The sequence below is a fragment of the Neopelma chrysocephalum genome, unplaced genomic scaffold, assembly GCF_003984885.1.
Source record: "Neopelma chrysocephalum unplaced genomic scaffold, ASM398488v2 Primary Assembly neopelma1_108, whole genome shotgun sequence".
Classification (NCBI taxonomy): domain Eukaryota; kingdom Metazoa; phylum Chordata; class Aves; order Passeriformes; family Pipridae; genus Neopelma; species Neopelma chrysocephalum.
Window position 1 is genome coordinate 2,121,828 of NW_020897773.1, and position 23,459 is coordinate 2,145,286.

Here is a 23,459-nt window from a genome sequence, read left to right on the forward strand (position 1 = left end):
AACACCATAGCACAAGGAGTGCAGTAGGCGTGTGGATGCTCAGTGTATTCCCAGTTTCCCTGGGCTGATCAGTGCCTCTGCAGCCTGTCTTCTCCCAACACACAGTGAAGCTTGTGACCTTTTCAGAGGCTGTTTACACACCAGTAGAAATAGAAAGGTACTCATCAAATAAACTTAGAACACTTAAAACCTTGTAAATAAACTCTTCATAATTTTAAGAATTCTTTTATAGGTTTAACTTAGACTCTTTGCAGGAAAAAGGAGACTAGGACTTGTGTGAGTTTCTCTGTTCTTTGGACGATGCTTACCAGGAGCTTGATACACTCCAGAAGTACAAAGCAACAGCACTGGGGCTGACTACTTCCCACCCACTCATTTGGGGATGACAAGCCAATCCTGCAGAAAGTTAAGCAGAAAACTAGCACAGGGGTCAATATATCCAATTATCTCAAGCTTCTTATCTCAGCTTTTCTTTTCCTCCTAAATTTGCATAAAACTGAGCCAAGATCCAACCTATATCTAAATTTAGTTTTGTAAGCCAAGCACTCACCAGGACTCTGAAGCACCATCAGGAGGACCACGCATCGTTCACGTTTGTTTGAACACTAAGAAATTCTTCTGGTATGCCAGAGCAATGACTTTAAGGAGAGCCAAAAATGCCCCCATTCAAACAGCGGGTGTGCAGGTAGGTGGAAAGTTTCACTGCCTTTACTACGATATTTTAAACAGATCTGAGAATACTGGGGCAGGGAGCTGGTCCCTAATTTTGTCGCCAAGGAAATCCCAAAAGAACACATTCACTCTGCTGGCAAACCCATAAGCTCATGAACTGCTCTTCCCTGCAACATGCTACTCTGCCTGGGCTTTTCTAGTCCAGGACCAGATCCATAGCTAAGCAAACACACGCAGCCACATGAAATAGATATTTTCCTCCAGAAAACCTAATTAATACATACATGTGCATTTTCTTCTGTAACATCAAAAACTGGCAACAATGCAGACTTTGCTGTCAAAACATTACAGTTTGCACTAATGTGTAAAGTGTTTTTCCCTAAGGTAGAGCAAATTAAAAGGTAAGTGTAAAAGATTCAAATGATTATGAAATGAAACTGCTAAATGATTTCTTGAAAGGCAGCATTGTCAATGATCATGCAGTCCACCAAGAGCTGGAGCTGAACCCAGAAGTGCTTGTTCCAGCTATGCAGGAATTCATTATGCTGGCAAGCACTGGTCCATGGTAATAAATTATCCCATAGCTCTGGGCTGAATGGCACCCAGGCTGGAGTATAAATAGATCTGAGAAACCCTTCTCACCTGTTATTGGCCTCACAGTCAACTCATCCTTCTGCAAACAAGTTACAAACAACACCACTTGACTGCTATCCTGGATAAATATACATATATATGTGTTTTCCAAAGCAGTGCATCTTTTCCCAGTGAAATATGTGTCCTCCTCTTACATACAAAATAGTGATTGAGGACAGCTGTGAGCCAGAGATGTCTCAGATTGCAAATGGGCAAAGCTTTGGGATTTGGGCCAAGTTTTCTTTGTTTCTTTGCTCAGGTCTATTGTGAGCACAGAATACATCTCGTTAGAAAACTTTAGACTGTACAGAAACTTTTGGGCACGTTGTCCGCCAAACATGTAAATAAATGGCACCACTGAAATGCCAAATAACAAACAGCAGCACAAATGACACAAAGAAGACATGTCAAAAGAAGAAGTGGAGAGGCTCAGTGAGGGGAGGACATGGTGAGACACTAGTACATACAGTGAGATACATTTCGATAGCCTAGCCACATATCCTCTAGGCTACCAGGTCCTGCTGTCTCGATCTCTTCTTCCTTTTTTTTTTTTAATTATTTTATTATTTTGTTAAGTTAAAAAATATAATAAAAATGAAATATATACAATCAAAAATATATAATCAAAATAAAAAATATACAACCAAAACATATTTATTCCAAACTACATCAAAATATCAAAATACTATGTACATCTGTAGCTATAAAGTCTATAGGATAAGTCCCTCGTTCTTCAGACGCGCAGAATGAAACCAACGCCGCCGCCACGTCCACCTTTGCCTCCACCTGTCCAGCTCAGCACTTCGCCAGCTTCCGGGAGCGTGTCCAGCCTTCACCTGACATTCCAGCCCAAAATGTTGGAGAGGTTTTTCACCACGTTCTGAGGCTGGCTGGCAGCGTGCTGCCTCAGCTTGGAGCCCATCGCTTCATGCAGGGCCTTGGCAAGCTTGGCGACCACAGTCCTGACGTTGGCGCTTCGGACGGGCGGGACCTTGTTCCCCAGGAAGGACCAGAGCACGGGCAGCGCGTAGCGCTGGACAACTTCAGGGCTCCTGGGATAAACACGTGCCACAAGCACTGCAGGGCAAGAGGGACAAGCTTCTTAACAACCAACCTTCATGCAAACAAGTACCTATCTGCATTTTTGATTCTTGGGAGCCTTTTCTGGCTGATATCAGCAAGTACAAAGAGCCCGATGACCCAGAAATGGGCAAAGCAGCTGATCACCCACTGAACAGAACAACCAATCCCTCAGGACTAATTTCTCTAAATCAGAGGCCTTATATCTGTGACAGACTTAGCAAAGTGAATCATATACATTTGTTAAATCATTTTACTGTCTGTTTCTGCATGACAAATGACCAAAATGTCAAATTGCTGTTTATTTCCATTAAGAAGTTGTCTAAATCCATTGCTGAAGATTTTGAAATGCACCTTAGAGAGGTAATTGAAAGATTTCTAATAAAAGGGATGATTACTTTTTTGTGACCTTTGATGTAAAATGCCAAAAGTCTAATCTGGCGGTTCCCTTTGCTCAGTGGCACACAGCAAAGGGCAGTATTAGACCACACTTCAAAACTCCAGCCCATAAAAGATGGCTGCTGCTTGACAGTTTTATTAGAAACATCAGTGACTAACTGATGTCTTTGGCAGAATGGTCAAATCTGAGCTTTTCTTTCCCTCATATTCTGTGGCTTCTAATGAACAGCTGTTTCAAACTTCAGGGCATCTTAGATAATTACCTAGACCCCATTGCCATGGCATTTGAGCATCTCACAATTTTAATGGCATTTACCCTCACAATGTTAATGGCATTTACTCTCCCAATGTGCACTGAAATAGCAGAATAGAGAAAGAAAAATGTTACGTGGGGGGCTGAAATTTAACCAAAAAACAAGCATTCTCTCACATTCTCTCTGAAGTCTGCTCTCTGCTCGTTTTCTGAACCGAACTATATTAAATATGAACAAAAATTTACTACCAATAGGCTCCTTGCATGGCAGATTTTGCTGAGAGATCAAAATCTGAAATGGTCTGAAGACCATTCTTATTTTCTGTTCAGTTGAAATGTTATGCAGTAACCATTTATTATTCAGTGGTGGAAGAACCTTCATTTTCTCTACGCTGTTAATCTAGCAGCAGTCATTCCATTTCTGGTAAGCAGGAAAAGGGTTACGGTACCCAGTTTAAAATGGGAGTTAATTTGAGTTTAAATGCAATTAAAGACATTGGTCACTATGAAACTTCAGAAGAGAAGGAGATGTTTGTTCCAACTAAATCCCAGAGAGAACATCTGCTCTTTCTAAAGTAGTCCTGATTTCTGTTCAAATACTTCATTTGAAAAAGAGATTTAAATAACTGCAAAACTAAATTCTCCATTTCTGGAGATTTACTTTATTCAAATTATCTTTAAAGGCCCTTTTACATTTGCTATGGCTGAACATGCCCTTTTGAGATTCCTAATGAAGAAGCAAAGTGTATTAAACCTTGCATTAAAAGATGCTGGCATAATTAGCGGTGGATTTAGCCATAATTAAAGCAAAGCTATAAATAGTCTTCTCTAGTATATATTGAGATTATCGTTTTTTCCATTCCTTGGCTGTTGCTGACGTAGCAAGCTACAAATATAAATCAATTATCAGCTGCATTTGTAGCATGTCGGACAGTGCTGATATAGAAACAGGCTGCTTGCACATCCTGAAATGCTCAGAGTCCAATGCCATTTTTTGCAATACAGGCAGGGAGCCTCAGCACTCTGCTTCTACCCCCAAATCCTACCTTGCACAAAATCCTTGCCCGTAATATGTGTGTTGAGTTTTAACCTACCAAGCACTGCAGGGTTCAGCCTCAAAAGTTTCCAAGAGAAAAACAAGAATTCTGTGAGGACAAAACAAACTGATCCCCAGAAACACCATTTGCCACTATTTTTCCTAAAGGATGGTTGTTTGCTTTAGAAAAGGTCGCTCTCACCGACCTCCCTGACCTTTTCCGTACTGTCCTTCCAAGGGAGGAGCCAACTAGGGTATTTTTAGCCCCTTTCTTTCCTGAAGGAGGGTCCTGAGATGCCCCAGTGAGGGCTCAGCCCTGAGCCTGAGCACTGTCCTCATCTCACACACAGCCTCTGCAGCAGCCAGGCAAAAACCTGCCAAATACACCCTTTATGTGTATTTTGCAGGAGGGACAAGCTCAGATTTTGATGAGCTACTGTACTGTCTATTCACAGGCAATCCCTCTAAATATTTCCTCTGGAGACTTGTTGGCTTAGAAGTGGATATCAGCTGAAGCAGGCGATACCTGAGAGACGTTCGGTGACATCCAGCAGAGCTTGGCCACTCAGTTGACTCATTCGGTTGCTAAACTCTTTCAGCACCGACACTTTATCTGAAAGAGAAGCATTTATTTCTGCTCATTCTTTTGAGGACATACGAGAAAGGAGGGTGGGGAGGGAAAGGGCAGAGACAACTGAATTTTGTAAAATAAAGTAAATTTCTGCCAGTTTCTGAGTCCTTTTCTTCTTTCCTTCTTACTTGAGAGGATTTTAAATTCAAAAAGAAAAGCTCTCATTTCACATTTGTAAATCCAAAGTGGTCTGCTGTACCAGGAGCTGTGTTAAACATTTCATATCAGGGACCTCAAAATTCAAATCACATGTAAGCAGTGACAAGGTTTTGCATGCCAGAGCTTTGCAGAAGTGATCTCCTCCCTTCCCTAAGAAAAAGGGTGAGATGGCTCAAAAGTTCACACATCCATTCCCACTTTAAAGATAAGCTGTTTTTAAATCTTCAAGTTACCTGTTGGGATCTATGGACAAGACTCCAAGTTAATCTTACAAGAGAATTTACTGCTCATTGCCATCCACTCCCGGGGGCTCCTGTACATCTGTGAAATCAGATCTTGGCAGGGAGATTGGAAAACGAACTGATTTCCCAGTACTTGACTGTCATATGTATTTTGTTTTTCCTATGCTGTCTGTTGTTGATATGAGGGTCTTGTTTGAATTAATAAACTGTTGCCTAGCTTGGTCTGCAAGCCTGCAGTCCTACCACTCCAATAAGCCAAGCAAAGCTTTTCTTGGAGACAGAATGTGCGTGGGATGCACTGCAATACCTCATGTCACCGTGTCGATGCCGTGTCACCAGGAGTGATAAAGCAGGCAACCTACTTCTTTGTGAACCACAACAGAGGCAAATCCCAAAGTGGTTTTCAGTAGCAGTGTACTATTAAGAGCTCCTCTTTTGCATGAGGTACAAAAAGGGAAGTCCCTAATGATCTTCTTGCAAGCATGCAGTAAAGAACTAAACCTGCTCCCCTAATTAAGCTTCTGCTTTGGTAATTACAGTCTTCTCATTCACCTTTTTAAACAGACACCTCACTTTCTGTCTCGCGCTCTTGCAATATTGGCAGACATTGTTTCACCTTTGCTGTTCCTCCCCTGAGAGTTACCTTGCAGCTGCTACTTGGGAAAAAAAACTACCCTGAGATCTGGAGATCTTGAAGGAGCACAAACTGTTAATTAAGCGTTAATATTGGTATCTACATGGATTATCAGGGGAACACTCAGGGCTTGGATGTGTTTGCTTGGTTCTTAGGAATCCAAGTGTATAGCCACTATTCACCTTCCATTTCAAGGTTTTCAAATGCCCCGTGCATTTTGAAACAATAAAGCTCAAGTCAATAACACAATTTACCCAACTGCTACTTTAGCGGCCTTGAGAGACCTGAAGACAGAGGAGTTTTAATGGCTGTTAGAGAAAACAAGGTGGCAGGCAGCTCAGTTCTTACGAACTCAGCTCTAACTCTCTGCTCTGCATATTAGCTAAACCTGTCGGCCGCAGGACAGATGGCCCAGCATTTGCAATAGGAGTAAAAGAAGAATCTACTTCTCCGTGCCCTCATTTTCACTGCAGACACCTCTCTACTACCTCAACACCTACAGGGGAAACTTCCCCTTTTGCAGAGGGCTGGTTGCTCTGGGAGCTATGTGGGCTGCTGGAATGACTCCATGCCTTGACATCAAGGCAGCGGCCATCTGATAGGCATTTCTTTCAAGACAAAGGACAGGGCAGGACAGATGAGGAAGTCTCACCCAAAACTCAGCATCTGAGGCTCAGAGCCTCAGAGCAATAGCTGGGCTTTTAGGTGTGAAGCTCAGTGGAGCAATGGGGCAGGACCGTGTGCTTTGCTCACTTACCCTAAGATAGGAGTGTTGCACAATCCTTTAGAGTTTGGGAGGTTTCTTGTCATTTGGCACTTGATTTTAATGTGTAAAGGCAGACAGTTTTAAAGTACATGGGGAGATTTTGCTCATGCATTTTTTCAGTAGAGACTTCCTTCCCCCACTAAAGCCACTAAAGGTGATGAATTTTGAAATATTTGTGATTCAGTTGCTTGCTTGAATTTTTGCAAACGTCCATAAAAATGTGCAGAACTGAAAAAATACATTCCACCTTGTTTGCTTGAACCTATCCCTGGGTAAAGTCATTGTGATGAGAGACAGGTGTGCCTTGCTCCTGTTCTGATATCTGCCACCATGGAAAATTTACAGTGATCTCAGAATTGGTGAGAGGGAAATGACAGAAAGCTCCATACAAAACCGTGAAGGGATTTGTTTGCCACATCCTCTGTTAGCAGGATTCTGTAGCTTTTTCAAAGACTTCTCCCGTGCACCACAAAAAAATGGATAAGGGCCAAGAGCAGTACAGGTCTCACACCCTTCTCCCCACTTCAGGAACAGAAATAACCCTACACTTGGGACACAGAAAGGCAGCGAGTCAGCAAATTCAATGAGTTTGCAAAGCAGCTGATGTGTAGAAAGTTGGTAACTCCCCTTTAAGGCCTGCCTCTTCAACACTAAATTTTTCAGACATATTCACCCAGTGCTGCATTTTCACAGCTGACATAAATCTGTGTGGCAAAGGAATTTACAGCAGACCTTGGCTATGTAGTTATTTGCTATAGTGATCTTGCCCCATGCAGAACAACGTGTGGAACAAGCCATCATTTACAGCTGGATTTATACCTGTTTGTTCTAAAGAAATGAATTCGGCAAATCATAAATTCATTTTGAAAAAAGAAGAAAAAGAAGAAAGGTGAAAAATAGACAGGACCAGCTAAAGCCTATAATGTAGAGCCTTCCAGGAGGCTCTTCTTCTCTGCAGAAGCTCCGATGGGCCAGTGTACCTTCATGCCAACAGCAAAGCAATTCATTTGGGAAGTCAAACTGGGCTCGAGCAAGATCCAAAAATCCCTTTGTCCCTGAATTCTAGCAAAGTTGTAGTCCAGGATTTATTGTTCAGCTCCTTCTGTACCATAGCAGACAAGCGGCACAGAGCCAAAGGCTCCTGGGACTTTGGGGAAATGCTCATACACATTCAAGCCTATTTGGGGATTGGTGCATAAGGACTGCACCACCACTACCTTAGGTGGATACCAGCTGGATATTTCCACAGACAACAACAGCTGTGTACAGAGTCAGTGTTCATTTCAACCTGAGAGGGAGAAGCCACAGCTGAAGACAGTCAAAGTCAGAGGTCAGCCTTACCTAAGTGAGCAATGGATGCTTCCAGTGCTTTCACAGCTGCACCATAAATCCCCAAGTGCTTTGAGTTCAGATTGTTGGTGATTGCTTCCACCAGACGGATCAGCACTGGGTTTAAGGCATCTCTGAGCATGGCTATCATCAAAGCCAGCGCCTCCAGCGCCTGCTGCTTCACTTTCTTGTTGTAATCACAAATCCTCAGGACAAAGTAATCAAAAATCTGTAAAGAAAACAAAAGACATGAAAGCTGTACTAAAGTGTCTTTGTTTTAAGAAGGGATGTAGAAACGAGTACTCAGCAATGTAAAAGATGAAAGTAATCCTTTCTGTCAGGTTAGTGCTTGCTGTTTTCCTGTGGGCTACTCACTGGAATGGTTGAGCAACCTCATGCTGGTTGAAAGATTTTCATATGTTTTTAAGAGGTTTGGGTGGGGACAGAATAGTTCCTGTGGTGTTTCTCTTCACATATAAATCATTAAATTAATCCCATTTGATTAATGAAAAACAATATCCTTGGTATAGAAGTATGAAACCATTTTTCCATACAGTTGCCTCAAGTACCAAGGGTAATTTTGATTTGGCAAAACTGTGGCTGGCTGAGATACACGTTTTGTTTTATCTGTTTCAGAACCTGTGTCTGGAGAAGTGCAGGGCTCTGATCAACTCTTCAGGATCCAGACCATTTGTCTAACTAACAGGTAGACTTCTGAAGTTTAATGTGCTGTGCAGCTCTCCTTAGAGCAGGTTCAGTCCCTTGACAACCACATTATCAGGCACCATTTTCTGGAAAAGGGGGAAAAGCAGCTACTGGGAGGAGAAGGAAGAGAAGTTCTGTCTTTAGCTATTTTTCTCCTCTTTCCAAAGAGAAAAAAATGCCCCCCAGGAAGGATGAGAACAGTCTTTCCCAAGAAGAAAAGGGACGAGGACAGGAACAAGTAGGCAGAGCCATGCCTGTGCAAGACAAGACAGAGTTCACAGGAGCATCTTTTTAAAAAAAAAAATTTTAAACCAACCCAACTTGACACTTCTCTTTACCATCCCACTCCATTTTTGTCTAGAGAGTAATTGCCATGTTTTCAGTGGCTGGATTTCCTTTACTGAACCCAACTGGGAGTAGGAGACAGAAGTTACAGCAACAGTAAATTCTGCCATCATCTCATGAACAGCACAAACAGGCACCTGTCAGAGAAATACATCTGGACTGAAATTACTTGTCCTGAAGCCTGGAGTTGAATTAAATTATTTTGGGTAAGAGGGACCAGCCTGTCCCAAACAACTAGGATGTAGCACTGAGACACACTGAATTAACTTCAATGCTATGGGCTTGGGAAAGGAGCTAAAGCAAATTAGCAATGGAGATACCCCACATACCTGGACAATATTATTGGAGATGAGCCTGGGGCTGCTTTTGCAGAGATCCAGGAGGAGTGCCACTCCCTCCATTCGTATCTGAAACTCTTTGGCTGTCAGGAGATCATAAAGCTTCTGGAGCAGCTCCGTTTCTTCCACAGTTGGAAGTAACATAAGATGGACTTTTGAACGGTGTAAGAAGGGTACATCAGAAGTAGACTCCAAACTGGAAAATAAAAACAAGACCCGTTGGTGATAACATCTTCAGTTAATTGTGAGGAAAACCTCTTGAGGAGCCTTCCTAATGATGTGATTTCAGCTAGATCCTGACCTGAAAAACAACTTGGATCTCATGACAATAATTACAGGAGACAATCTGCAAGTAACATCCTCGCTAGTGCTTACTCAGGAAAACCAAGGAGGAGATGCATCTCATTTATCTTCAGATGTCTACCCAAGTACACATCTAGCATTGCTTTGTGGGGAAAGATAGACACTACTTCAAAGTTTAAATGCTTCATCATATGGGAGGTGTCTGTATTATAATCAGGAAATTAATTACTCTGGAGAAGTCTCTCTACACTAGGGTATGGCAATCTGGAAAAATAACTCAGATGCATCTAAACAGATGAATAGGGGCATATCTGAAGGATCCAGAAAATCAGTAACAGAGACAAAAACAGAAGCCAGGCATCCCATCACTATGCTCACATTATTGCTTCCCTAGAGACTGGATCTACAGCTTAACAAACCCACTGGGAACAATTCTCTTGGATCAACCTCTCTCTTCCATGGGAGGAATGACTAACTAGGCTAGTGAGGCATGTGGTCATCTTTCTGCCACTGCTGAGCATAACATAAATAAATCCCCTCTGTTATCAGAGGAGAACGGGTACAAGTAGCTCTCCCACTGGAATGAGGAGACAGCAAGGACCAAATTCCTGTCTTGAATGCTGATTGTAGCATGGGGGAGGGGGAAGAAAAACAACTTTCTCTTCAACAATCAAACAGCAGGAATGACATGAATATCTAGAGAAAAACTCCACGTTGAGAAATCTGTCAACCAGAACTGCTCAGGAATTGAGTTGCTACTTACTACTCAAACTTGGTACTGTTTGAGGGTCAGAAAACCATGATTCTGCCAGGCCAAACCACATGCATGGGAAGTGCTATTTTTGGGAATGGCATCTTGGTTCTAGACTGGGACTTCTCATCAAACCACCCATCTAAAAAAGACTCCACTCAGATAAAAAACCCCTGTGATTCAAATTACTTGTCCCAAGTCAGGTAGCAGAGACATGACCCTCTCACAGCCTCCACAACACTGCTCTCATCACCACTGCACTGGATCTTCTGAGCTGCAATCAGAGGATGTCTCTTTGTCTCTTTGAATTTTTGTGGAAAACCCTTCAAAAGAGTTGTGTTCAGCATAAGGCAGAAATAGACATTTTTTTATCACAGAAAAGTTTTAGGGAAAGGAAACAATCTCGGGCACAGGTCATCTCCACCAGAAAGATTTTCCTGAGGAAGAGATATATAAAGCTTGTCATGTGCTTTGTCAGATCTATCAGAAGTGCTCAGTACCCTCCACAAGAAGGCATTCTAGCCTGGGGCATCAAGCCATTGTTCCTCCTCTTCCTGGGGTTCTCAACAGGTGGAGGCTCACCTTCATGGTCTTCTATCCCCTACAAAGACATATAAAAACCCATGAATCTTTAGAAGATAAAATAGGAAATTACTTGTTCAAAACACAAGTTATAACTGCTACCAGGAAAGGCTTAGGAAAATATTTCCTAATATACAGAAGGAGACGGGCTAGAGATTCAGTGATGCCAACTATTTGTTTTCAATAACCCAAGGCAGGTTATAGGCGCTACCATAGTGAGCAACGGTATAAAATCCTGAATTCATTAGTCTTGAGCATAAACAGGAATAATGCAAACTGGTAGGGAACAAGAGTTCTTAAAGGGAACAGCAGAAAACTTTGGACTCTCTGGAGGCCGGCCACTTCTGTTGGGTGTTGATTTGGTTCACACTCACTCTCCCTATTCCTGCACAAAGGGACATTCCTTTCCAGAATGTGAATGTAAGTGAAAAGGAATAAAAAAAACCCAAAACCAAACATGATTTTCCACTGGATGCTGCTGAATTCACCAAGCTTCTTCCAGCTCCACAGGGCATGACAGCAGGGCAGTATTCCCAGAAGACAGACAATAATTGTAGTAATTATGATTGCCTTGTGCATCTTTTGTGTCTTTGGAAATTTTCTTGGCACTACTACTTCCTTCGTCTTTTGCAAAGACTCTATTATCTTCAGAAGCACTATTCTCACTTAATTGCTTTAGTGGGGGTAAGGGAGGGACAAGGGGGGGGTTATGCTGAAATGTAAACATATTTCTCCTATTTCCCTTTCCTGTTTGTGGCTGATATTCAAAATATTCAAAGCCCCACTGTATTTCTAATAATATTAGTTCCTTTGTTGTCTGTAGATAAACAGGCTGAGGATCAACAGTTCATTCCCAGGAGCAAAATGATTCAGCAGAAGAGGAATGAGATAAACAAAGATTATCATCTGATCTCAATACTTGCATGAAGGAGACATTTCTCCTGCCAGCACTTACTTTATTCTTAATTCTTGCCAGAATATCTTTCAAGTCACGTGTGGAAACAGATTGTTCCAAAAGCCTATTAAATTTTTGATGACTCATCAACATATGCAGCATTTTCCATCCATAATACCTAACACAGGAAAGAGGGAAATTCATAGAGACTATTACTGTCTTTTCTCTCTTGTGAATAAACAAAGGAAAAGTGTTAACAGAATAAGTTGATACTTTAAACTCGTCTGGTGCAATAGTTCCATGAGAAGGCATTACCGATTCAGCAAAGAGAGATTTACCTCCTCATGTCACTTCATGGTGCTGTCAGATGAACACAAGAGGCAGGAGGAGAACATGGGGCAACAGAAAAATACAATTTCACTCTGAAATTGTGGGTATGCTTTTGCAGGATTGAAGGATCCCAGGGGACAAGCAAAGCACATCTGCTGCGTTGTCAGAACTTTTAGCAGTGTCTTGCTGCCATTGCACAATAATTTACCTTTCTTTAACTGGCAGACAAGCCAGGACAAATCACCTCATGCTTATATTGATTATTCTATACTGTATATATGCATATGGGCAGCTACTTGCTCATGTGTTCTTGGCATCTATTAATGGGAATTTAATCATCAAAGTAAGGGTCTTTTGGTGGTTTGGTTTGATTTTGCTACTAGGAAACTATAGCTCTCTTCAAGAAGAAATCTGGAGTTGTTCAGCCACAGACAAAAGCATTATACAAATCTGCAAAACAGGTTTTAAAAGACCAAATACACTGGCTAAAGACACCTGGAATTTTTCAAGGACAGTCTTAACTTTATGAAAAATAAATGCTTGGAATCCTTCAGTAATGAACTGTGGCCAACATTTCAGCTTTGAATTATGCACAAGACCAAACAAAATTCTTTGACTGATTAATCTGAGCTGTTTTGATCTCAATAAAGAATTGTTCAAGTCACAGGAATTTGGCAATGGTCCTTGCTGGGCAACCTCATGTTACCCAGTACAGTCATTTCCCCAGACAACCCAGGGAAGTGGTCACAGCAACAAGCCTATCTCAGTTCAAGAACCATTTGGACAAAGCTCTCAGGCACGTGGTGTGATTCTTGGGGTGTCCTGTGCAGGGCCAGGAGTTGGACACAATGATTCTGATGGGTCCCTTCCAACTTAGCATATTCTATGGTTCTATGAACTTATCCACACAGTAAAGTAACTTAATATTTACTTTACCTTCCACTCTTTTGTGGTTTCACCCTTTATAGCCAGACATCAAACAGTTTCCACACTTTAGGAGGTGAAATGAAGATCATTACCGTGTGTCCTTGTGACAGTCCTGAGCAAGCTTCACCGCCAGGCGCACCAGCCTCTCGGCCCTGACGGGGGTGGCTGCCAGTTTCTTGGCTCCAATCTTCTCCATCACTGTCAGCAGGTGTTTGGCTGCACACTTCCGCACCAGGACATGGCGATGCCTGGAAATGAGAGCAAACACTGGGGCAGAGGGAAAAGGAGGGCCAGAAACACATGCCTTGGTCATAGCAGGCTCCCTGTCATCCCTGGGAGAAGGAGGCCTGTGTTCTCACTGCAATTTTAGCCACCTGTAGAAGATTCTGTCCTAAGATAAACACAAAGTTGGCATTGTACCAAAGGACAGCCTGCATGGAAGAGGGAAGAATTCAGTCTCCCTGGACCCAATTTCTTTCCCAACATTAACTCAGAGAAAGAGGGAAATGAAAGACAATTCATGCTGACCCATCAGAGGGGACCCACTACACAGACAGAGCTGCAGCAGGATTGAGGCTTATTCCACCATTTAGCTCCAAATCTGCAGATCCTTGGGAAAAAAAAACAAGTGGGAGGAAAAAAACACTGGGGCATGAAGCTACAGAATATCCAGCAATGCAGCCAGTTTGTTCTGTGAGGCTTGGCAAGAGATAAGTTTGGAAGTTTTACCCTTTTCCAAAGCTGAGGAAAGGGTGGCAGTCATTTTAGCCAGGTTGTCCTGTTCTAGAGGGTGCCTTTTGGAAACTATCAGGCACAGCACCAATACTTTAAGGCAGCATTGGTTCAGCTACCCCATGGAAGTCAGCCTGTGAAGGCGCCTTTAAAGTGATTCACCATCTCAAGTCTAACATGAAGCATCCATCTGAATAGAAAGCAGAGCTCTAAGGACAGGACAGTCATACAAGGCTCCTCTTGGCAGGAGCTGCACCTGCTGTGCAGGCTGTGCCACACCCAGCACATCCTCCCCCGTGTGCTCCATGTCCCAGCAATTACCCTCCTTATTTCTCGAGTTAATGGCATAATGATGATGGATGTTTATTCCCAGAACCTCTGTGGTTAGTTGTGAAATAACAAAGGGCGCTCACTGCTGGAATTGAAATAGTCCCTCTTCCCACAAAACCACCAGGCTCTATCCCTAGCCTTTGCAGGGACTTTCACTTCTCCACCATTCACCATGTCTAGAAAATGCTGACAGACTGTGAGAACAAATAGGTTGTTGAGGAGAGAAGTAGGAGACAAGAGGAAGGAAGTGAGGTTGATCAGAGGATCTAGTCACCAAGTACATAGAAGATGCAGAATAAAGGACCCTTCCCTCCCATCATTCCCCTTCTTTCTCTCATCCCTTCCCCCACCCCCACAATATAAGGTGAAGGATATAATTTGGAAAAGATCGACATACTGGACTCCGCTGTCCATGAGAGCAGTCATTGCTCGTGAAGGAGTCACATTCTCCACCATGATGCCCAGGGTCTGACTGGCTGCTTTCTGAATGAACTCTGGGGAGTTCCAAACCATCTGGAGCAAGACCTGAGCAACCTCATCCACCTCAGAGTCCATGTCCTTCTTCAAGGTCACAAAGAGCTCTCCAAGAGCAACAATTGCAGAGTGAGACACCTTCGAGCGGAGGCTGGTCACCTGGGGAAGTCATAAGAGGAAACAATATTCACACTGTAAAGAAAATCACTTCCCCTAGACAAAAGTCACAGAGAACTACAAGACTTTTCACTGTGTCCAGGGGAAGATAAAGGCACATTAAGAGCAGAAGACCATAAGCACAGAAAGGCACTTACTCTAGTGCCAACTTCTTCTCTGGCCTCAGGCCCATTTACTGCAAGCCTATAAAATATTGTTACACCTAAACAAAGTGTGCTATTAAACTCATGGTGTACACTGCTTTGATTTTAGGCCCTTTTATTATAAAAACAAACAAATGAAAGCAAGGACTGATTTCAAACCATAAAAGCACAATTCATAAAGACACGATAAAAAGAAAGTAGGACTTTTCTCCTGTTCATAAAAGCAACACCAGCAGCTTAAGCACTCAAGCAGGAAACAGAAAGCACAGGCTCAAGTCTGCAGAATAATTTGCTGCAGGAACTTGAGTGCATCTGCAGCTCTTTCTACTCAGGAGAAGCCCAGCTGTTGGCCTCAGGGCACTCATGGTTCCTGGAGATCTCATCCAATTACAGCTGCCATCAGTGGGGTTTCACAGCTTTCAGTGCTGCTCCATTAGAACCTGGAGTAATCCCCGCTTCCAAAAGGCTCTCCCACAAGGTTAAGGAAGCAGCATCTGAGAGTCACGTGCTTCATTTTGAAAGATACTTTGAAGGACAGACCAGTGATTCTTTCTCCCCCACTTAGCTGTGCCTCCTAATAAAAATTAACAACAAAGTGCTAGAAGTGCTTATGAGAGAAAAATCTGGAACTGGAGTGAAATGAAAGCTGAAAGATGTCTCTGCGTATGAGTGTGTAGAACAGAGAAATTTCCTCTGAAATATAAAAGTGATATAAAAAACAGATGAGCTAAGCTAAAAGGGCTTCTACTCCTAACACTGATGATCTCAGAGTGGGAGAATCCCAGTTCTACATATCTAAACAGACAGGTTTGAAGAGTCCAACAACACAAGGGGCATTCAAGCCTCCAACATCATTAAATATTGGAGAGAAGGACTGATTTTTACAGATATGAGCGAAGTCCTACTATCTTCTGCAAGCAAAGGAAAATTTTATATATTTGGAAATTGTGTAGCAGCTGGTTCAGGCCACAGACAAGTGCCAAGTCGGAAAAAGAGCCGCAGATGGTATTAGGGAACTTAGGTTGAGACCTCTCTGCTAACTGAGAGATGATGTAGTGAAGACGTACAACTGCCCTGCAAATCCCACAGCCAGGCCACTGTGCAAAATTCCACTTGTGCACAGAGGCAACAGATGAATGAAAAGGGCAAATTACAAAAAAGCAAATTACACAGAAAGGAAGAAGAAGCCATCACCAGGATACACTGGAAAATAAAGACCTGCAGTCAATCCCCCAGGATGCTGAGGAGAAAGAGAACGTGGGAGAAAGATGGGAGGTAAAAGCTTCAGTGTTTAATTGCAGCTTGGGCAGAGATTTGGGCTGTGGCAAATAACCTAATTAGTGTTTCAGTTTCTGCATTTGTATATTGCATTATAATGGCACCTAGCTCAAAGAGGAGAGTGTCAGATACCCTACATACCACTAAATATAGCTATATGTACCGACAGATCAATTGTGACAGCAACTAGAAAAATAAGGTCTAAAAATAGTAATGAAGGGAGACAGGGAGCACACATGTAGATGAACAAGCACATATCCACTCTATACACCATGTATGTGGGAAAAAATTCATCACAGTGTTCTTACCTCTTTGGTGACTGCCAAGGAAACCTCACGAAGTCTACAAAGAAGGACTTTTGAATTGGAGATAGCCAGGCATTTGATGCTGAGGAGTCCCTTCTCCTTCAGCTCCCTGAAAAGCAATAACCAAAAAGATTGATTTTTCTCTCCACCCAAGAAATAGGCTACATCCTCTGAAATGACCAGGCTTACGGCTCAAACAAAGGGAGGTGCTTTTCATACAGCTCTTAATTAAATCATGGAACTCGTTGCCACAGGATGCTGTGGCTGTCAAAAGCATTCACAAATCCAAAAGGCAAATAGATGGATTTCAGATTGGATGGATTAATTTGTGGCCATTTAAGAAGACAGCCTTTCTGAAATCCCTGGCACATGAAGTCCCTATGTCACTGCTTCCTAGAAGCTGTGAGACCATGCCATGTTTCTGTTCCTTGCACCCTCCCTGTACCTGTCACTGAGACACAATCCTGTCAGTGTGTTACTGGGGTATTTTCCTTCTTTGCCATCCCCAGCAAAGTTCAAGAGTGAGAGTTTACACTGCCTCTCCATAGCTGAGTTTCCACTCTGCAATCTAGTCCTGTTTGTCACCCAGTCCACCCCACCTCACACACTCCCCATAAAGCAGCAGTATGTCCTAAAAGATTTCACACCCAGGCAAGAACAGCAGAAATGCTGGATTTTCCAGAAAATCCCTACTTAAAATAGCACCCACAACAGCAATATGTTATCTTAAACTTGCCTCTAGCAGCACTTGCTTTGTGCAGGACCTGAGCTACAGGAAGGTACATGACCCAGCCATCAGGACTGCAGCACAGGACTGGGGAGTCATCCGATGGGGGTCCCTGAGTGTAACCCAGACCTCCCCACACCTGCAGCAGCTCTCTGCATCTCACAGGGCACCAAACAGAAATGGGAGAGGGACAAAACAAAAAAATTGCACAAGTAGATGCATCACAGAAGATTTTGCACAGTTATCCCAGTGTGAATGGAGCAACCCTGCACCACAACTCAGTCCACTCCTCAGAAATAGGAACTCCCTGTAGGTGTGTCTGGGACATGCAGGAGGTCACAGGGAGACCCTGTCTTCTGCCACTGCTGCCAGCAGCAGGACCAGAGACAAATCCTTACTCAGTCCCACCTGGGCCAGTGACCTGAGGCACCCAAATCTCTAAACTCAAGACTGCTTCCATCCTGCTTCTGGCTTCAGCCAGCAAATCATCTTGTTCTGCAGCTTTCCCTCTTCCCTGCAGATTGCACTTGCAGCTACATGGAGCAGAGAGCAAAACCAGGAAACAGCACAGACCTGCTGCAGCTGTAGCACTGCTACAGACGAAAGGGCAATAAAGGCTGCTCTAAAGTCTTTATGCTCTGACTGCTCTGGAGCGGTTTCACTAGTCCCCTTTGGACCTCTGGGCTGTCTGGGCTCCAAGGCACTAGAAAAATACACTTCTAACCTGCCTTTACTCTGAGAGGGAGAAAAAGGGAACAGGGGACTTTCTTACCAGTTGTCGCTGCTGAGCCATGCGAGTGCACTGAGCAACAGCTGCTGTGGGTCAGAAGAGGGTCTGCCTTTCTGGGCATTCCCACATCCTGGCTCCTCTCTGCGCTCCAGACCAATGGCCATCTGTGAGTTCACTATGAGGAGAAGGTCAGACATGAGCGTTACATCCCCAGCAAGACACCCCTCCACAGAGCAGACAGCAACCCAATCTCCCAGCCAAGATTACACATGGATGAAAACTGGCACTGCTTCAGAGAATTCACTGCTGTCTGGCTCGCTGCTTTCCCCAGCATCCATTGCTCTCCCAGCCACCCTCAGCTGGGCACCATCTCCTTGTGTAAACCTGAAAATTGCACACACAGTACCAGCTCCCAGGTCCATATAGGTACCACAGCCAGCTGCAGGCTCATAGTGCCACAGGGCTCACACTCACCGGGAGACAGTGCTGCCCAGCAGGACATGCTACCCCAGGAGTAAGCTCCTCAGGTGGGCATGTGCCTCTCTTGTCTCGTCTCCATAATGTCCCATCTCTGTAACTTTCTGAGGAAGGACCTCCAGCTGCCTCCCGTGAGCACCAAGCCTGAGCAACTGAGTCCTCCCGGGCTCGGGTGAATCCCCAAGGAGCAACCGCCATGGAATAGTGATACCTGATCCTCTAAATCTGACAGTGTCTCTGTTTCCATTTACTTCAAATATTATAGACAGCAGGTGGCTGAGTGCACGTACATTTTAGCATACTATTGGGAAAGTAGTAGTTTATGGATTTTGTTATTTTCCAAGCATTATGAATATTTACTATTTCAGAGGTACCCACTGGCTGTATTTCAGAGATGCTGAGGTGAAATTTATTTGTCATCAAATGTACTTGTTTGCAAACTGTACAACGCCTAAGCTTTCTCTTGTGGAAAAATGCAATTTCTAGTCTAGATAGTTGTGATAAAAAAGCCTTCCAAATGTGAACTGAGAATAAAAATATGTAAATATAGATGCAAATTGTTGGCAAACACACTCTCTTGATGATAAATTTACAAGGTAGAAGAAAATTCAGATGATAAATGCATTTCTTATGAAACCCATTTGCCATCAAAAGCACTGTCGATCAAAAATTTCATGTCTTGCACTCAAAAGCTCATTTTCTAAAGTGTAGATGAAAACATCTGAGCTGTCTAAAAGTATTGAGTATAAATATTGCACAGAATCTAGATGAACTGCTATAGACTCTGTAGGGGTTTTATGCTACCTTGCATGTTCTACAAAGTATGGAGGAACTGTAAAATCAAAAATATTCAGATGTGAGCTAATCTGGATGTCACTGATGTATCACTGTCACTGACATCAGTGATGTCACTGCACATGTATGCAGATATACACATCTATATTCAATATGAATGGAGGGCCATATCAGGCTAGTTAGGGTCAATTTTGAAAACTGAAGTGGCGTCACTAGAAAAGAGCATTCAAAGTATCACTCCTACTCCCTTTTTCTTATCCATCCTGCTCAGGATCATAACATGAGGCAGGCTACCCACAAAGGAGAGACAAGAACTACTGTGGACTATCTGCTGTATATTTATTGCAGGCAGCAAGCAGCCTGGGAGCACCAGGCAGCCTGTCCTGTATGTCATCTGCTACACACAGCCACTGTATTTGGGTGGGGCGACAGAGGAAGAGCACTGCTTGTTCCCAGTTTCCTTTGCAGGCAGTGGGATGAAAGTGGATAGAAGCCATTATGCACTTCTGGGTGCAACAGCACGATTATATCAAGTCCCTGATTTCCATGCAGAGACAACCCTTGCTGTGATAGCAGAAAAGCTGGCTGGAGAGCCAGCACAGGCAGAGGGCCAAGGTGGTGTGTGGACAATTGATCACAGTGGTACTTGGAGGGGCACAGTGAGCACACCCTGCCAGACTGCACTGGAGCCCAGCTCTGCACTTACAGCTGCCTCCTAGCACCAATGTTGTATTTTGGACTATCAATATGGGCAAAAGCCAGAACTTAAGCCTTTACCACTGCTTTATTCAGCTCAACTTTCCAATGGATCTCTAAGCACCAACTGCTCCAGCACCACCAAGCTGGAGTAAATCCAAAGCAGATTTGCTGCTAATTCTCAGGACAGTCTATGGACCCAAGATCCCAGCTGTGGCTGAGGAGAGAGGCAGTTTGTGCTCCTTGTGCAAGGAAAAAGCTTGTGCGTGGGGCAGCAGTGGAGCAGGCTCACCTGAGAAGTTGTGTGGGAAGCTGCCATCCACGTTGACGTTGGGTGTCTTGGGCATTAGGGGCACGTTGACCCGCTTGTTCAATATTCGCGCCTTCAAGGCAGCAGCAGGCTTTCTGTGCACATTGAAAAGGGTCCCGCTGACAGGTGGTAGGCTAAAGCCTGCAGATACCAAACAGGACCTTGTAAGTGAAGAGTGCTGGACAGCATGGCTATGGGCTTGGAAAGGGCTAGAAAACTTTCTGGAGCTGCGTAACATCTCTTTGTTGTCCCAAACAACTTCAAGCATAAAAATTGCATGCTAACATTGGACAGTGATCACATAATCACAGAATCATAGAACAGTTTGGGTTGGAAGGGACCTTTAAAGGCCACGTAGTCCAATTCCCCTGAGCAGGGACATCTTCAACTAGATCAGGTTTCTCAGAACACCTTCAATGATGGAGCAACAACAGCTTCTCTGGGCAAACTGTTCCAGAATTTCATCATCTTCACTGTAAAAAATTCCTTCCTAATATCTAGTCTGAATCTACCCTCTTTTAGTTTAAAACCGAATGCAGTGGCGCTTTCCCCAAGAAACAAGGAAAACTCAGCATCGGTTTTCTTTTGTTTTTCTGTGTCAGAGGCTGGATTGGGAAGTTACAAAAAAAAAAAAAAAAGAGCAGATAACCTTGCACGATGCCCTTGGGCTGAGTGCTGACTCTTCAAGTTCCCTGCTGCCACGCTCAGGGCAGAGCACGCAGCAGTGCAATCAGAGCCCGTCAGCTGTGATTAAGTCAGTAATGCTGCTTGCTCGTGGGGGTAAAACATAAGCACTGGCTCAGGGCTTCAGCACAGCTCTACGGTGAGAGCTCCTCAGCAGGGAGTGGTGTGAGCAGGATCTCTTGTGTTTTAATTAGAAGCAGTTTAATTTTGTTTCTTCCAGGTTGCACCTTGGTTGAAAAGCATTCTTTTGGACTCATCCGCTCACCTTCTCTGGAGGCTGCTCACAATTAGAGAGTCTGAAGCCCCTGTGTAGTTTGTGTGACAGGGTTTTCTACTCTGAAAGACTTTATAGGTGAAGGTGGGAAGCTGATATTCTGTGGCAACTCAGTGAGGGCCATAGGCACTTCATGCCTCTCTATTTTTCTTTGGAAAATGGAAATAAATCATATTTAAACTTCCACTCAGAAGTAAGTGTAACAGCCTTCCAGTCTGATTTCATAGAGTTTTCCAACACTATGCAAAGAGAAAGCAAGTGATCAAAAAGGCTCACAACTACAGCAACTACTTACTTTCTTCAGCTGCATTCCTGGGGTCAACTCTCTGTGTAGGGAGCTGCAAGGACTTTTCCTTTTCTCTATCTTTCTCCAAAAGCTCCATCTCTCTCATTTTTCTCTGTCGTACTTTCTTTTCAGCTGACTTGCATAATACAACACGGACCTAGTTGAGATGGAAATATATCACAGACCATAAACAGAGATACACAAACCGCACACAACAGGAACACAGTGGTAGAGTGTCATAGTCTTTAAAGCAGCTCCATATACATGCCAATAGTTTCAGAAGAATTTCTCCTGTCCTCACTTTGACAATTACACACAGTGAGGTGGAACACTTTATTGCCATAACCTTCCACTGGTCCAAGGTACTATTTGTGAATCTGTGTCAGGGTGCCCTGCTTGAACTGAGAAAGTCATAGGAGTGCTCCAAGACATATGAAAAGCTCACACTACTGGTGAACAGGCCATGGCAGGAGAATAAAAAACATCTGCAATAATCAGCAATAAGAGCTGTTTCTTAACACTCATGGCCAGTAATTGCAGCTATTTCTCACTTCTTTGGTTTTGAAGGACTCAGCTCCTCTCCAAGAACACAAGTCCACAAAAGGAGTCATGTGAAAATAAGTTTCAGAAACATTGGTCTTAATGAATAAAAAAACCTGACAATGAGAGGGCTGTGAGATACAGCAAGAAAAGTAACCAGGAAAAAGCAAACTCTCCTATTTTATTTTGCTTCTAATGTTGCTTACACTCAACATTAGAATCTTTCCTCTGCTTCCAAGTGTGCATTTTGCACATGTTCACTGATGTAACTTGTCCTGCCACTCAAAACTTCTCTAAATTGGCCTTCACACATAGAGAGAATGCTCCTTGCACAACCTTAGCACCATTTCCTAACCAGTGACACCTTCACCAGTAAAAATACTCAAGCAATTGCTCTGTAGCTATCAAATGTGTTCCCAAGAGAATCCCCATCCCCCAGGAAAGGAAGATTATGATTTTCAGTGACATTTTGTGCTAAGCACTGAACAGTCACTGAAAAGGAAGCCTGCTCATCCCTGTCCTTAGCCCTTACCCTTCCACTGCTGTCCTTCAAGTCGTCATCATTTGTAAAGCGAAGAGTCAAGAGATGATTCATCTCCTTGTTCTGTCTCAGTGGGAGGCCTGTTAATAGAAGCAAAGGTCCATGTAAATGTTCAGCAGACTTCAAGCCACCAAAAACGTGACACTGGGGAGCAAGGCAACCCAGGTTCCAGATTGCAGAGCTCTGATAATACACAAGAGATTACGTATGAGAATAGCAAGGCATATATACTTATAACCTCTCCAAACAGATGGGGTACTGCCATATTGCACTGGCAGCTGAAATGACACTACTCTGTTGGCCATCAGACTCAAACCTACTGCATGATAAGGCCTCAGCCCTTGGCTTCTGGTGAGCAGCTGTGTTTGATAGAGAAGGGCGAAGAGATGCAGATTGCTCTTGCCAAAGAGATTTTATCTGTTCCTATCCATGCTGATTTTAGTAAACATCCTCCTTTTCCCAGTTACTAAAAGAACTCCTAGTTTTTAATAGCTGTATGTATTTGTTGGAATATTTTAGAGGGCATTTAAAGAAAAGCTTAGGACGTCTAAAGTGTTACCCAAACCTGAACTGTGTTCTTGAAGCTAGATAATTCATTTTCCCCAAGGATTTTCATTCTAAATTATATGAGATCAGGCCACTTTCTGGCCAGTCTGACTAAAGGCTGATTTTCGTAATGGAAATAGCACAGTGCAGCTCATTCCAAAATACTCTCCAACAGAGCTGTTCGACTCAGAGAATTAATCATTCCTTACACAGCTTCACAGATGATAAAATCATGTGGTAGCCAAGCAGGAAAAAAAGGATTCTTTCTTCAATCAGAATTTTTTTTCCCTGCAGAATGACCAGGTCAATAATGAAAGAGAGGCAGATATGGGCTTTGAGGAAGGAGGACTATTTTGTATGGGAGGCAAGGGCTTGGAGGGTAAGAGCATCTGGGAAGTTGACAG

The 23,459-nt window shown here is 43.4% G+C and overlaps 1 protein-coding gene across 1 annotated transcript in view; it reads right to left on the reverse strand.

Annotated features, from left to right (window-relative positions):
• Nucleotides 1–1,943: 1,943 nt before the first annotated feature.
• Nucleotides 1,944–23,459, reverse strand: part of TOGARAM2 (TOG array regulator of axonemal microtubules 2) — a 23,116-nt gene continuing 1,600 nt past the window's right edge. The window contains exons 4-16 of the mRNA XM_027696539.1: nucleotides 22,501–22,589; nucleotides 21,438–21,585; nucleotides 20,167–20,325; nucleotides 17,949–18,081; nucleotides 16,453–16,558; nucleotides 14,470–14,705; nucleotides 13,103–13,258; nucleotides 11,814–11,931; nucleotides 10,777–10,877; nucleotides 9,214–9,418; nucleotides 7,847–8,063; nucleotides 4,600–4,686; nucleotides 1,944–2,382 (exon numbers count right to left, since the gene is read on the reverse strand). Coding sequence (XP_027552340.1) covers nucleotides 2,138–2,382; nucleotides 4,600–4,686; nucleotides 7,847–8,063; nucleotides 9,214–9,418; nucleotides 10,777–10,877; nucleotides 11,814–11,931; nucleotides 13,103–13,258; nucleotides 14,470–14,705; nucleotides 16,453–16,558; nucleotides 17,949–18,081; nucleotides 20,167–20,325; nucleotides 21,438–21,585; nucleotides 22,501–22,589 — 2,000 coding nt within the window. The 3' untranslated portion in view covers nucleotides 1,944–2,137. The remainder of the gene's footprint in view (nucleotides 2,383–4,599; nucleotides 4,687–7,846; nucleotides 8,064–9,213; nucleotides 9,419–10,776; nucleotides 10,878–11,813; nucleotides 11,932–13,102; nucleotides 13,259–14,469; nucleotides 14,706–16,452; nucleotides 16,559–17,948; nucleotides 18,082–20,166; nucleotides 20,326–21,437; nucleotides 21,586–22,500; nucleotides 22,590–23,459) is intronic.